Here is a 15,758-nt window from a genome sequence, read left to right on the forward strand (position 1 = left end):
CAGAGGGGATGGGCTACTGATGGTGTGTGGGAATTTGACAGAATTGGTATTGGTGCAGCTTGGCAATGTGACAGAATGAGTATTGATGGAATGTGGGAATTTCACAGAATTTTGATATTGATGCGATGTGGGAATATGACAGAATGGGTATTAATGCCATTTGGAGATGTGACAGTTTGGTTATTGATGCCATGTGGAAATGTGACAGAATGGGTTTGGATGCTGTTTGGTAATGTGACAGAATGGGTATTGATGCTGTGTGGGAATATGACAGAATGGGTATTGACGCCATGTAGGAATATGACAGAATGGGAATTTATGCCGTGTGGCCTGTGTGCAGTGCATGGTGGGAGTGACGGCTCAGACCTGGACCAGCGAGCAAAGCACACAACGCTGATCAAACAGCTCCTGTCAAAGGAACAAGCGGCGGCCTTCAGAGGAGACAACCAGCCTCCCAGCACACCTGATGTGAGTCACTCCTGAACAGTCTGTCTCTGACATTTTCCTGTCTGGTTTTTTGACTCACTTGTGTGTCTGTGTGTCCGTGGTAAACTTTAACACTGACATTTTCTCTGCAAATACTTTGTCAGTTGACACCAAATTTGGCATAAAAATAGGAAAAATTCAATTCTTTCCAGTCATCTTGTTTAAAACAATATTGAAACTCTGGGATGGGCACAAAAGAATAAAAAAAAGAAGCCTAATTATATGCAAACTGCATTTACTGTTATATTTTTTGTATTCTCTAAACATGGCACTTTGACCTCTTATTCTGACACAACAACAAGAGCAGTCATTATTATCATTTTTTGTTCAAACAGGAACTTCTTTTGCTAAGCATGGAATTTTTATTTATTTTGCAAACGTTTTGGTGCAGATAGTAAACAAGGGAAATTACTCTGTAATTAATGCTATGGGACGTAATTTATCTCAAGTGAGTCTTGAAGGCCTTGCCTCTCTTGTTTACTCCGCATTGGGCATGTATGAATGGTACTGCATGGAGTGGCGATTTGTTGGCAGTGGGTGTTAAAAACTTAACAGTGTTAAATTGTAAGCATTTATATATCAGTCTCGGAAGGCAGTGGGTATTGAAACTAAATGGTGTTTAAGTGTATACATTTATATATCGGTCTCGGAAGGCAGTATGTATTAAAATTTCATGGTATTGAACGGTAGACATTGATTTATCGGTTTCGGAAGGCAGTGGGTGGTAAAACCTCATGGTGTTTAATCATAAGCATTTATATAATATATTGGTCTCGGAAGAGACATGTTTCCTCCTTTAACCCACCAGACATTTTATACCAGGATCGAACCCAAGACCCTCAGATTGAAAGTGTGATGCTGTGTGCAGAGCGAGGAGAGCCTTCCCCAGCTGACCCCAGAGCAGCAGAGACAGCTGGAGCTGATCGACATGATGCCGCTGTGCAAGGAGACGGAGGCCTCTGCAGACCTGCCTGACTGGGACAGCAAGACCATGGAGGAAAAGGAACAGATTCTAGGTATGCAGCTCAGTGCCTTGTCTGTGGGAGAAAGAAAAAAAAAAAAAACTGCTTCATAAACCGTAACTGCTTTGAAGTCTTGGAAAAATGCAGGAAACAGCAGAGTTAACAATTATCCTTGGTAATACTGCTTCAAAAACCATAACTACTTGAAGTCTTTGGAAAATGTGGGGAACAGTAGAGTTAAGAAGTGATCCTTGGTCAAAATTTTACCACCAGTAGCGAGAGAAAAGGAGGGGGGGAATGTACCTTTGCCGTTGGTTAATTGCTTGTAAAGAAGAAAGCTTGGTTTCTTTTTCTTCTTCAGTGTGTGTGTGGTGTGTGTGCGCATACATGTGTGTGTGTGTAGATGAGTTTGTGTTTTCATTCCCACATACTGCCAAAGAGAAAAAGGTTCTAAAGATATACATACTGTGCTTGGAAGCTGTGATTCTAATCTAAGACAGTAAAGGGCCCTAGCACACAAATTTAGCACCCCCTCCACTTTTATGAATGATTGACAGACTAAAATTGTGGGGAAAGAACAGAATCGTGCTATGTGTGTGTGCGTGTGTGATACGAACTAAACAGAGCTTGTCCTATTTTGTTTTGATGCTAGAACTGAGAAGGCAGGAATATGAGAAGAAGAGGAAGCAGTATGAGGCTGTTCGTAAGAAACGTAAAAATCCGAGTCCTGCAGGGGGACCGGAGGGAGCAGGTGTGCCCAAAGTGAAGAAACGACGCACCAAGACTGCCACCGCAGCACCCATGGACCCAAATACCCTGGGCACCGCTGACCTGTCAGGTAGGCATGAATGGGGGACTGCGGGGGGTGAGGGTGTGGGAGAAAAAAACAAAGCACACATTCTTCTTTTGGTACAACAAAGTTAAAATGCTAAAAAATGGTTTAAAATCAAAGGTACCTTAAGGTGAAGATAAAAATACCCTCCAGGTAATAAATTCCACATCAAATCACACTTTAATTGCCAAACCCCAAATGTTTATGCCCTATTCTGCAGCCTCTGCCTCAAAATATATATAGGCGAGACTTACAGAACCCTCAATGACCGCTTCAAAGAACACAGGGACAACATACTTGCTAGAAAAGACACCCCAGTAGGAAACCACTTCAACTCCAGGCAACACAACCTTTCACATACATCGGTGGCAGCACTTTGGTGCAACAGCCGTGGTGACTGCCCACACAGGAAATTTATGGAAAGCCAGATCATCTCCCGCCTTGGCACAGTGCAACCCCATGGAATCAATGTCAGAGAGTGACACAAGTTATAGTCCCTTCTTCTCCCTCCCGTTCCCCTTCCCTTCCCTCCCATTCCCCCCTCCCCACAGACAACCCCCACCCCCCACCCCCTCTCTCCTCCTTCCCATCCACCCTTCTCTCCTTGCGCCCCACCGTCATCTTCCTCCCACCACCCCCCTCTCCTCCAACAACAGTGAGCAGAGCAGAAGTTTCCAGCCATTGGGATGTACTCACCTCTTCAATACAGACTGCTGAGACCTGCCAACACTTCTTCACCTCTCCACTTGACAAAGAGTTTATGACTCCAAACATCCTTTTTAATTACACATACTTAACCGTGACCCAACTAGTGCAGACTCCGGCAGGGGTCTGACATTCCTGTCCTGTGCAAACTACTATCCGCCTATGCGGAGCAGACGAAACTACGGCCGATAACCCCCCGGAAGTAGGTAACCTCCCCTTTGTCCCGCTGGTTATCGCCCTCTTTTTCTGGCAGCCATCATGACTCCTGTACCTGAACAAAAAATGATAATAATGACTGCTCTTGTTGTTGGGTCAGAATATCAGATCAAAGTGCCAAGTTTAGAGAATACAAAAAATATAGATATAACAGTAAATGCAGTTTGCATATAATTAGGCTTCTTTTTTTTTCCTTTTTTTTTTTTTTGTGCCCATCCCAGAGTTGCAATATTGTTTTAAACAAGATGACTGGAAAGAACTGAATTTTTCCTATTTTTATGCCAAATTTGGTGTCAACTGACAAAGTATTTGCAGAGAAAATGTCAATGTTAAAGTTTACCACGGACACACAGACACAGACACACACACACACACACACACACACACACACACACACACACAGACAACCGAACACTGGGTTAAAACATAGACTCACTTTGTTTACACAAGTGAGTCAATAAAGTGAAACATTAGGGTATCGGCAAGGCAAGGTAAGGAGTTTATTTAGAGTGCCCCATGGGGGCATTGAAACATTACATACATTCATCTGTTACACATATCCTGTAAATAAAAAAAGTGATGTCAAAAACTAGAAAAAAAGATGTGTTGAAGAGATACAATAATCAACAAAAATAAAGTGAAACATTAGCTGGTATCAGCAAAGAGGTGCGTTGAAGAGATACAATAATCAAACAAAAATAAAGTGAAACATTAGTTGGTATCAGCAGAGATGCGTTGAAGAGATACAATAATCAAACAAAAATAAAATGAAACATTAGTTGGTATCAGCAAAGAGGTGCATTGAAGAGATACAATAATCAAACAAAAATAAAATGAAACATTAGTTGGTATCAGCAAAGAGATGTGTTGAAGAGATACAATAGTCAAACAAAAATAAAATGAAACATTAGTTGGTATCACTATCAGCAAAGAGATGTGTTGAAGAGATACAATAGTCAAACAAAAATAAAGTGAAACATTAGTTGGTATCACTATCAGCAAAGAGATGTGTTGAAGAGAACATCCAGAGCGTGATGCCTGCCTTCACGTTCGCAGAACCTGTGACGAAGAAGCGAGGTCGCCGGAACAAGATTCGGGAGTCCAAACTGGAACAGCGGGAGTCAGAGTTGGAGTTCATGGCGGAAACATTCCTCCAGCAGCTGCACAGTCTTCCGTCCGTGCCCCTGCGAGAGCCAGACATCCGGCTGGTGTACAGCATCGTGCCCATCAAGGGGGCTCCCAACGTCACAGGTAATTGATTCATCCAGTTCTGTTGGGCTCAGAGTGCAGGTGCTCTGCCCATGGTGTGTCCCTTACAGCAGGAGTGGTGGGTGGTATGTTTGGTGTATTTATTACCAGGAGTGGTGGGTGATGTGTTTGGTGTATATAAAGTATGGGTGGTGAGTTGTGTTTGGTGTATTTATATTTAAACCCAGAATTGTTGGCAGTATTTGATGGTGGGAGTTGTAGGCAGTATTATACTGGTTTTATAGCAGATGCTGTGGACAGTATTAGCTGTGATTTTAGCGGGAATTGAAGGCAGTTTTAGCTGTGTTTATAGAGGAAAATGAGGCAGTATTAGCTATGTTAATAGCAGGAGCGATGTGGGCATTATTCGCTGTGTTTACAGTGGGAATTGTAGGCAGTATTGCTTTGTTTACAGCAAGAATGGAGTGCAGTGTTTGCCATGTTTTGTAGCGTGAGTGGTGGGCAGTATTAGGTAGGTATACAACAGGAAAGAAGTGCAGTATCTGCCATGTTTTATAGCAGGAGTGGTGGGCAGTATTAGGTATACAACAGGAAGGAGGGCAGTGTTTGCCATGTTTTATAGCAGGAGTGGTGGGCAGTATTAGGTATACAACAGGAAGGAGGGCAGTGTTTGCCATGTTTTATAGCAGGAGTGGTGGGCAGTATTAGGTAGGTATACAACAGGAAGGAGGGCAGTGTTTGCCATGTTTTATAGCAGGAGTGGTGGGCAGTATTAGGTATACAACAGGAAGAAGGGCAGTATTTGCCATGTTTTATAGCAGGAGTGGTGGGCAGTATTAGGTATACAACAGGAAAGAGGGCAGTATTTGCCATGTTTTGTAGCGTGAGTGGTGGGCAGTATTAGGTAGGTATACAACAGGAAAGAGGTGCAGTATCTGCCATGTTTTATAGCAGGAGTGGTGGGCAGTATTAGGTAGGTATACAACAGGAAGGAGGGCAGTGTTTGCCATGTTTTATAGCAGGAGTGGTGGGCAGTATTAGGTATACAACAGGAAAGGAGGGCAGTGTTTGCTGTGTTTACAGCAGGAAGACATGATGAAAAATGTGTGTGTGCAGGCGTCAGCGCCCTGCGTGGCACAATCGGCCAGGGCTACCTGGACACCGAGTTCGACACCTACAAATGTCTGAGCTTCCCACCTCCACCCCCCTCCCTGCAGCCCTCCGCCTCCTCCACCGTCTCCAGTGCAGGCGCACTGAGAGAGAAGGAAATGAAACACTCGCCAGGTGGGTGGTTGACGTAGCTGGTCACCAGCGTCATTTCACACGTAGCTGGTCACTAGCACCATTTCACACGTAGCTGGTCACTAGCGTCATTTCACACGTAGCTGGTCACTAGCACCATTTCACACGTAGCTGGTCACTAGCACCATTTCACACATAGCTGGTCATTAGCATCATTTCACACGTAGCTGGTCACTAGCGTCATTTCACACATAGCTGGTCATTAGCATCATTTCACACGTAGCTGGTCACTAGCGTCATTTCACACATAGCTGGTCATTAGCGTCATTTCACACGTAGCTGGTCATTAGCGTCATTTCACACATAGTTGGTCACTAGCGTCATTTCACACGTAGCTGGTCACTAGCGTCATTTCACACGTAGCTGGTCACTAGCGTCATTTCACACGTAGCTGGTCACTAGCGTCATTTCACACATAGCTGGTCACTAGCACCATTTCACACGTAGCTGGTCACTAGCGTCATTTCACACGTAGCTGGTCACTAGCACCATTTCACATGTAGCTGGTCACTAGCGTCATTTCACACGTAGCTGGTCATTAGCGTCATTTCACACATAGCTGGTCATTAGCGTCATTTCACACGTAGCTGGTCACTAGTGTCATTTCACACGTAGCTGATCACTAGCGTCAATTCACACGTAGCTGGTCACTAGTGTCATTTCACACGTAGCTGGTCACTAGCGTCATTTCACACATAGCTGGTCACTAGTGTCATTTCACACGTAGCTGGTCACTAACACCATTTCACACGTAGCTGGTCACTAACACCATTTCACACATAGCTGGTCACTAACACCATTTCACACATAGCTGGTCACCAGCGTCATTTCACACCCCTGTACATGACCAAAGCGTAAACTCACTTACTTCTGCCAGTTCGCTCCCCTGACTTGACCCACGGACAGCCTATGTGTATCGGTTAGTTTTAAAAAAAAAGATAGATAGAAAAAAAAAAATTGCCAAAGAAACAAATATTGGAAGTTTTGAACTGAAAATGTCCAAACAGATGAGTAACGTGAGTTATTTGGAAACAAAATATAAAACTTCCTCCCTTCTTTGGCTGTCATCCAGTGAAATAATGAAAGTATCCATAATTTGTGTTCGAAATTTGCACACACTGATGACTTCTGAATGAATCCAGGAAGTACAAAGAGTCTGAAACAGTTTGAAGTCAGAATGTTATACAGCCCCAGTAGGCCCCTTCGTCTGAAACCGTTGTCTGCTACGTGACTGAAAAGAAACACACACTGTTCACGTGAACCAGTCACCGCAAAAATTATTCTCCTGCTCGTGAGCACAGCAACACGCTCTGCATTTATTGGTCATAGGGGAGAATGGAAAGGTCAGTTAAGATATTCTTGGCTTATAACATTACTATGCAAGTCAGATGCCACTCCAAAAATTCAAAATTATAAAGCCCCAATAGGGCTCCTTCATCTGAAACTGTTGTAAACAGTTAGTCCTCGATTGGAGACCATTTTCCAGGGTGAGTTAATGGTGGTGCAGTGTTAGCGGCTATAAGAGTAATGTGGGTTCCCTGCTTGATACGTGGTGCTAGAGCTTTGCAAAGGGTATTTTGAACATGACATGAAGCACAGGTTGTGGAAACAGTAAGCTGTCTGATTTAAGAAATACTAAATAAATCAAGGAATTTGGAATTATCAGATTCAAGGAATACTGAATAAGATAACATGACATGAAGCAAAGCTCATGAAAATTGAATAAACTATCAGATTCAAGAAATACTGAATGATTCAAGGAATTCAGAATTATCAGATTCAAGGAATGCTGAATAAGATAACATGACATGAAGCAAAGCTCATGAAAATTGAATAAACTATCAGATTCAAGAAATACTGAATGATTCAAGGAATTCAGAATTATCAGATTCAAGGAATGCTGAATAAAATAACATAACATGAACCACAGCTTGTGGAAATTGAACAAAACTATCAGATTTGAGAGATACTGAATAATTCAAGGAAATCTGAATTATTAGATTCAAGGAATACTGAATAAAATATCAGATTCAAGGAATACTTCGGGGTTGTTTCCATCATTGCAAACACATCATGAATCATTGATAGTATGTATTATACATTGAGAAATGGAGTTCTGGATAGACTCTGTGAAGTTTTGGTGCAGCATGTCATGTGCAGAGACTGTTACATGTTAAATGTTAACATCACATGTCATTTACAGAGACTGTAGTAAGTGAAAAGTACATGTCATGTGCAGAGACCCGAACTTGTGAATATGATGTGTAATGCACAGAGATTGTAACATATAAAGTGTAAACATCACATGCCATGTGCATTGACTGGAATGATAAGCATAAATATGTGCAGACTGTATAGTCTGAATGTGACATGCGATGTGCAGAGATGGTAATCTGTGAAGTGTAAATGGATGTTCAGAGATTGTAACTTGTGAAGTGTAAATGTGATATTCAGAGATTGTAAGGTGTTAAGTGTAAATGTCATGTTCAGAGATTGTAACGTGTTAATGTAAATGTCAGGTTCAGAGATTGTAACGTGTTAAGTGTAAATGTCAGGTTCGGAGATCGTAACTTGTGAAGTGTAAATGTCATGTTCAGATATTGTAATGTGTTAAGTGTAAATGTCATGTTCAGAGATTGTAATGTGTTAAGTGTAAATGTTATGTTCAGAGATTATAAGGTGTTAAGTGTAAATGTCATGTTCAGAGATTGTAACGTGTTAAGTGTAAATGTCATGTGCAGAGATTGTAATGTGTGAATTGTAAATATGATGTGCAGAGATAATAACGTGTGAAGTGTAAATGATTGTAACGTGTGAAGTGTAAATGCGATGTGCAGAGATTGTAACATGTGAAGTGAATGTGATGTGCAGTGACCAGAGACTGTATCATCTGACATTTGATGTGCAGAAGAGATTACAGTGTGTGAAGTGTGCAATGTGTTAAACATGAAAGATTTATCTTGTACAGAGACGTTAAACTGTGAAACATAAACATGACAATGTGCAGAGATCGTGACGTGCGTGGCGACAGTGGCCCCGGTGGTCAGCACACCGGTGGTGTCCAGCCCCACAGTGAGCATCCCCGTGCCCTCCCTGCCCCCAGAGTCTGGGCCGTTCGCCTTGCCCGCACACCCCCGCATCGAGGTCAAAATGGAGCCCCTCAGGTAAGACTTCTTCAGGGTTTGTTGTTCTTTGTGTGTGTGTGTGTGGCCTCAGTTGCATGCAAGACACAGAGTAATTGTGTGTGTGCGTTTTTTTTTGGGGGGGGGGGGGGGGGTGGAGTTGGGGCGTTCTAAAGCGCTCAACAGGTGGCATTCTTCATTGGGCCGGGAAGAAAAAATTAATCAAAAGAAGAAATCGTTTAAATTATTTTGACTCTTTAGGGTTTGTACAGTCTTGGAGAAGTCTTGGGGGGGAGGGGATATGAGAGAATCATTTCCAAGGCTGGAAAAGTCTTGGGGGGAGGGGGGGGATATGTTTTTATTCATGCACTCTGTCTTGTTCCTTTGCATTATTTGTATAATTGTTATTATTAGTGTTTTATTTGCCTTCCTGGTGAAGCACATAAAGCTTTGAATTTAATTACACATACTTAACTGAAACCCAACTAGTGCAGACTCCAGCAGGGGTCTGACATTCCTGTCCCGTGCAAACTACTATCCGCCTATGCGGAGAAAACGAAAGTACTACGGCTGATAACCTTACGGAAGTAGATAACCTCCCCTTTGTCCCCCTGGCTAGCGCCCTCTTTTTCCGGCAGCTATTATTTGAATTATACCAGACAAGTGTGCCTCAGAAATGTTTCATGTTTATCAACATTCTGCCCATGACTGGCAAGAGTGGTGCGCAACCGCACAGTTCAGTTCAGGCATCACTGTGTTCGGACAAATCCATATATATATACTACACCACGTCTTCTAAGCTGATGCCTGACCAGTTGTGTAAACCCAGCACGCTTATTCAGGCTTTGAGCAAAATTGAAATGAAATAGAAGTAGTTCAGTTCAGTCAGGGAGGTGTCACTGTGTTCAGACAAATCCATATCTATCTATCTATCTATCTATATCTATCTATCTATCTATATCTATCTATCTATATATATATCTCTCTATATATATATAGAGAGAGAGAGATATATATATATATATATGATATGATAGACCACATCTGCTTAGCGGATGCCTGACCAGCAGCTTAACCCATTGCGCTTAGCCAGGCCTTGAGGGAAAAAGAACTTAAATAGAATGAAATAATAAATAAACATAAAGATTAAAAAAATGAATAAATAAAATAAATTTTAAAAATAAAAATAAAAAAAAGATTTGAATGATTATGATATTATGAATGAATAAATAAAATGAAAAAAAAAGAATAATTATAATGATAATATGAATAAATAAATAAACAAAATGTGTGTAGTGAATTGGCTGTCAAGGATACCCTGGACACCATAAAAATAGAAAAAACATAAAAAAGATAAAACAAGAAAATTAAAAAAAGAAATGAAAACATAAAACAAGAGAATAAAAAGATTTTTTTAAAATTTGAATGAGTATAACGACAAATATCAACCGCACAGGGATAGTAGTTTGCACAGGACAGGAATGTCAGACCCCTGCCGGAGTCTGCACTAGTCGGGTCACGGTAAGTATGTTATTTAAATGTAATCTTAGATAGAAAAATTCCTTCAATGAATAAACAAACAGAAAAAATGGTTGCAGTGAACTGGCGGTGAGGGACACCCCAGACACCATCATCTCCTCCTCCTCCCCGGAGTGCGGCTTCGCGGAAAAGGAGGCGGAGTTCACGTCCCTGCGACCCATCGACCCCGCCAGCCCCACGGGGGGGATGGTGGACGACAAGCACTCCCCCACGGTGCCCCTCCTCCACCCCATCCCCCTCTACCCCCACAAGCTGGAGAAGGACGTGACCCGGGAGGTCAAGCCGTCCATGGCCGCTCTCGCCACCACCTCCTCCGCTCGGCCATCGTCACTCGCTGACCTGTCCGCTGCCCCCCGCCAGGTGGGTTTCGGATCTGTACAGAGTTGCATGAGTGAAGTTAGCATAGCAGCACAAAGTTTGCTTATCATTACAACTTTCCTTGTTCCTAACGAAGCAGACTTAGCGCTACAGAGATCGTCTCATGCAACCTGGTTCCCTCCTCCTCCTCCACCTCCCTCCCCCCTGTCACACTTTTGATCCCTGGATGGCTGCCCACCAGGTGGGTTTGGATCTGATTTGTATTTCTCTTTGATGGGCGCCATAGCCGAATGGTTAAAGCGTTGGACTTTCGATCTGAGGGTCCCGGGTTCGAATCACGGTGACGGCACCTGGTGGGTAATGGGTGGAGATTTTTACGATCTCCCAGGTCAACATGTGCAGACCTGCCAGTGCCTGAACCCCCTTCGTGTGTATACGCAAGCATAAGATCAAATACGCACGTTAAAGATCCTGTAATCCATGTCAGCGTTCGGTGGGTTATGGAAGCAAGAAAATACCCAGCATGCACACCCCCGAAAGCGGAGCATGGCTGCCTACATGGCGGGGTAAAAACGGTCATACACATAAAAAGCCCACTCGTGTATATACAAGTGAACGTGGGAGTTGAAGCCCATGAACGCAGAAGAAGAAGAAGTATTTCTCTTTTTTTTTTCACTGTCTGTGTGAAATTCGGGGCTGCTCTCCCCAGGGAGAACTCAGTGCTGCACTGAGAACGCCCATCATCATTTCACAGCTGAAATGTGTAGACTCCTGAACAACGATTATTGGGGACTGTGATGTCAGTCCTTCTGTACATTTCATGTTCTTATGAAATATTTTGGTTCATTGTCAAGTGTTCTAAAATAGTAATTTGAATTGCATTGTGTGTGTGTGTTCGTTCTTAGTTTAGCATATTTTCACTGTTAGTGATATTAGATGAGTGTGTGTGTGTGTGTGTTTGTTCTTTAGTTTAGCATATTTTCACAAAAGTGATATTAGATGAGAGTGTGTGTTTTCATTCTTCAGTTTAACATCTTTTCACTGTTAATGATATTAGACGAGTGTGTGTGTGAGTGTGTGAGTGTGTTTTCAGTTTTAACATCTTTTCACTGTTGGTGATATTAGACGAGTGTGTGTGTGAGTGTGTTTTCATTTTTCAGTTTTAACATCTTTTCACTGTTGGTGATATTAGACAAGTGTGTGTGCATGTGTGTTTTTGTTCTTCATTTTAGAATCTTTTTGCTATTTGTGATATTGGACGAATGTGTTTGTGTGTGTGTGTGCGTGCATGCATGCTGAAATGAAAGAAACAGGTGAGAAGAACACTGACAGGTGACTGACTGTCTCACCTTTCAGGTGGGCGGTGCCGAGTGCTCACAGCAAGCCCTGGTGCCGGTGCCCAGCAAACAGGAGGACGTGGGCACGCAGGTAGAATCAAACCAGGACCTGACGGTCAAACTACCCACCATCACGTCTGGCCTGGCCCAGCCGTTCATGGACCCGTCGTCCGACCAGCAGGTGTCAGTCACCCTTACCCTGTCGGCAAAGTCCTCAGAGGATATAGGCGGGGTCATTTCCGCCATCGCTGACCTGCTGAAGATTGCAGTGCCTCCCACCTATGAGATCACCCGTACTCCGTCTCCGGAGATGTTCAAGATGAATATGTCCCGTAAGTGGGGGGATACTGGTGTTTATTTGTTTGTTAAAGATGTCTTGCTGTAGTGCATGTTGTTGAAGCTCTGTGCATATATGTTTATTATGTCTGGTGAATAGAATATTATATTGATGCATATGTCCTAAACAGGGGGGCCGAGGGTAGGCTGGTGTTTATGTATTGTCTTGCGATAGTGCATATTGTTGAAGCTCTTAGACGATTACATTGACACTTGTGAAAAACATATTGCCCAGCTCAGCCCCAAACACACTACATCACTCCAACCTGACACCCCAAGAACAAAAGGCCCTCATAGACCTCAAGCACAGATCAGACATCATCATGAAACCAGCTGACAAGGATGGGGCAATCACTGTATGGAGAAAAGGTCGGTCTGCACATATGCTGACCTGGGAGATCAGAAAAATCTTCACCCTTTACCCACCAGGCACCACCAAGATTTGAACCCGGGACCCTCAGATTGAAAGTCCAACGCTTTAACCATTGGGCTGTTGCGCCCGTGGACATTGTGGACACTGTGGACTATGGACATTTTATCATTAAATACAAACATTCCCCACAGTGATGGCTTGTGTGCTCTGAAACTTTTCCTGCCCAACAGTAAATACAAACTCCACATTCCAGCCATCTGTAGACCGACAGAGTTGGTGCTAACACTGAACAGCTTTGCTTTTGGTGTCCAGCACTACCAACAGACCAGAGGGGTTGCCATGGGCACAGCGATGGGCCCCAGTTTTACATGCCTTTTCATGGGGTATGTGGAGTAGCAGGCCCTCAGCCAGTAGCAGGGCAAAACCCAGGAATTCTTTAGGCGTTTCATTGACGATTGCCTTGGTGTCACATCCTGCCCCAGAGATCAGCTGCTTGATCTTATCAGTCACATGTCCAACTTCCACCCTGCCCTCAAACATACGAGATTTCCCCCACATCAGTATCATTTCTGGACACCACCATCACTGTCCATCCTGACACCAACACCCTCACCACAAGCATCTTCTAAAAACCTACAGATTCACACTCCTACCTGCTGTGCTCGTCCAGCCATCCACAGACCACCAAGAACAGCATCCCTTACTTGTAGTTCCTTAGACTGAGGCGAATATGCAGTGACCACAGGCTGAAAAAATGTATTCCTTCTTCATTACCTGGCAATACCCAGCTTCTCTCCTGACCCAGGCTCAAGAACGTGCATGTACAATTCCTGGCAGAGAAGCCCTGACGCACAAGGTGACAGATTCTGAAGATCGGCCAGTGGCAGTGCCGTCCCTTTCACTCCCACAACTTTGCTGTACACAGTGTCCTCCTTAGAAATTTTAACCTCCTATGACACTGAACTTTGTACCATTCTTCCAAAGCCTCCTCTCCTTTAAGCGCGTTGGGTTACGCTGCTGGTCAGGCATCTGCTTGGCAGATGTGGTGTAGCGTATATGGATTTGTCCAAACGCAGTGACGCCTCCTTGAGCTACTGAAACTGAAACTGAAACTCCTCTCGATGCTTTCAGGAAGGATCAGAACCTTAAGAACCTACTGGTTTGATCGTCCCTGCCCAGGACCCTTCACCCCACACCACATGGCTGTGACCCCTGCAATAACTCAGCAAAGCCTGTCCCTTCATCAACTCTTCCAGAACATTCACTGGTCCACTGGGAAAGTTCTCTGTCAAGTTTACACTCGACTGCAGATCCACAAATACAGCATACATCCTGAACTGCACCCTGTGTGACAAATTATTTGTGGGCGAAGCTGGCGGCGCTTTAAATGACCGCTTTACAGAACACCTGTGATTTAATTAGGCTGAACTATAATGACCCCATCAGTTCAACAGCGCCCACCACAATTTCACCTGTGTCAAGATTGCAGCTGAATGGCAGAACCAACTCAACACAATATACAGAAAACACATGGAGTCCCACATAATCGTCCACCTTGGCACACTCCACCCAGCGGGCCTCAACATGAGAGAGAGAGAGAGAGCGACCGGTGGCTTCATCAGCCTTCTCTCCCCCCAACCCCCTGCATTCTTCCCCCCTCCCCCTCCCACCTCTAACCCCCTCCCTCTCCCCCCCCCCCCCCCATTTTTTATACTTTTTTATTTTCCACCCATTCCATTTTCCTTTCCCCACCACCTTCCTTCCCATTCTGGATCTTCTTCCCCCACCCCCTCTGAATCTCTGCTCACTTCTCTGTTCATCCTCACCTCCTTTTACTGATCATTACTCACTACCCGTACTGTCATTTCCAACTAACCCAGTCCCTGACAACAGACCTCATGAAGTAGAGTTATGATGATAGTTATGACGGTGTGCTGCAGACAAAGAAGATGTGATCAGCAGATAGTTATGATGATAGTTATGACGGTGTGCTGCAGGCAAAGAAGATGTGATCAGTAGATAGTTGTGATGATAGTTATGACAGTGTGCTGCAGGCAAAGAAGATGTGATCAGTAGATAGTTATGATGATGGTTACTATGGTGTGTTGTAGACAAAGAAGATGTGATCAACAGATATGATGATGGTTACTATGGTGTGTTGCAGACAAAAGCGATCAACAGATAGTTATGATGATAGTTACTGTGGTGTGTTGCAGACAAAAGCAATCAACAGTTATGATGATAGTTACTATGGTGTGTTGCAGACAAAGAAGATGTGATCAACATTCAGGCCCTGATGCGAACCAAGCCGACGTTCTGTGGACACTGCCATGTGGTGCTCATCAACTCCGGCATACGCAAACACAAGACGGAGCTGCCACCGGAGCTGGTACCTGAAGACCTGGTAACTTGTTCTGTTGTTGTCAAGACATTTATAACGTGTGTTTGGTTTTTGGCATAAGTATGCACTAACAGACAGCTCAATTTAATGCACGGAAAAATTAGCTTAAGGGTGACAAGATGGTATTTGTATTTGTATTTCTTTTTATCACAACAGATTTCTCTGTGTGAAATTCGGGCTGCTCTCCCCAGGGAGAGCGCGTCGCCATACTACAGCGCCACCCATTTTTTTGTATTTTTTCCAGTGTGCAGTTTTATTTGTTTTTCCTATCAAAGTGGATTTTTCTACAGAATTTTGCCAGGAACAACCCTTTTGTTGCAGTGGGTTCTTTTACGTGCGCTAAGTGCATGCTGCACACAGGACCTTGGTTTATCGTCTCATCCGAATGACTAGCGTCCAGACCTCCACTCAAGGTCTAGTGGAGGGGGAGAAAATTTCGGGGGCTGTGCCGTGATTCGAACCAGCGCGCTCAGATTCTCTCGCTTCCTAGGCAGACGCGTTACCTCTAGGCCATCACTCCACATGATAGAGTACAAAAGTAAAATAGGATTTTACATACATAAATGTGTATAACGTATTGCACGTTCAAAGAGTACCAAAAAAGTAAGATATATAAAACG

The 15,758-nt window shown here is 43.7% G+C and overlaps 1 protein-coding gene across 1 annotated transcript in view; it reads left to right on the top strand.

Moving 5' to 3' along the window:
- LOC143290332 (uncharacterized) overlaps positions 1–15,758 on the top strand; it is a 158,286-nt gene that overhangs the window by 116,692 nt on the left and 25,836 nt on the right. The window contains exons 63-71 of the mRNA XM_076599685.1: positions 341–468; positions 1,355–1,502; positions 2,101–2,286; positions 4,258–4,452; positions 5,527–5,694; positions 8,720–8,876; positions 10,433–10,733; positions 12,048–12,360; positions 15,002–15,141. Of these exons, the coding sequence (XP_076455800.1) occupies positions 341–468; positions 1,355–1,502; positions 2,101–2,286; positions 4,258–4,452; positions 5,527–5,694; positions 8,720–8,876; positions 10,433–10,733; positions 12,048–12,360; positions 15,002–15,141 (1,736 nt within the window). The remainder of the gene's footprint in view (positions 1–340; positions 469–1,354; positions 1,503–2,100; positions 2,287–4,257; positions 4,453–5,526; positions 5,695–8,719; positions 8,877–10,432; positions 10,734–12,047; positions 12,361–15,001; positions 15,142–15,758) is intronic.

Source organism: Babylonia areolata, chromosome 15, assembly GCF_041734735.1.
Source record: "Babylonia areolata isolate BAREFJ2019XMU chromosome 15, ASM4173473v1, whole genome shotgun sequence".
NCBI lineage: Eukaryota > Metazoa > Mollusca > Gastropoda > Neogastropoda > Buccinidae > Babylonia > Babylonia areolata.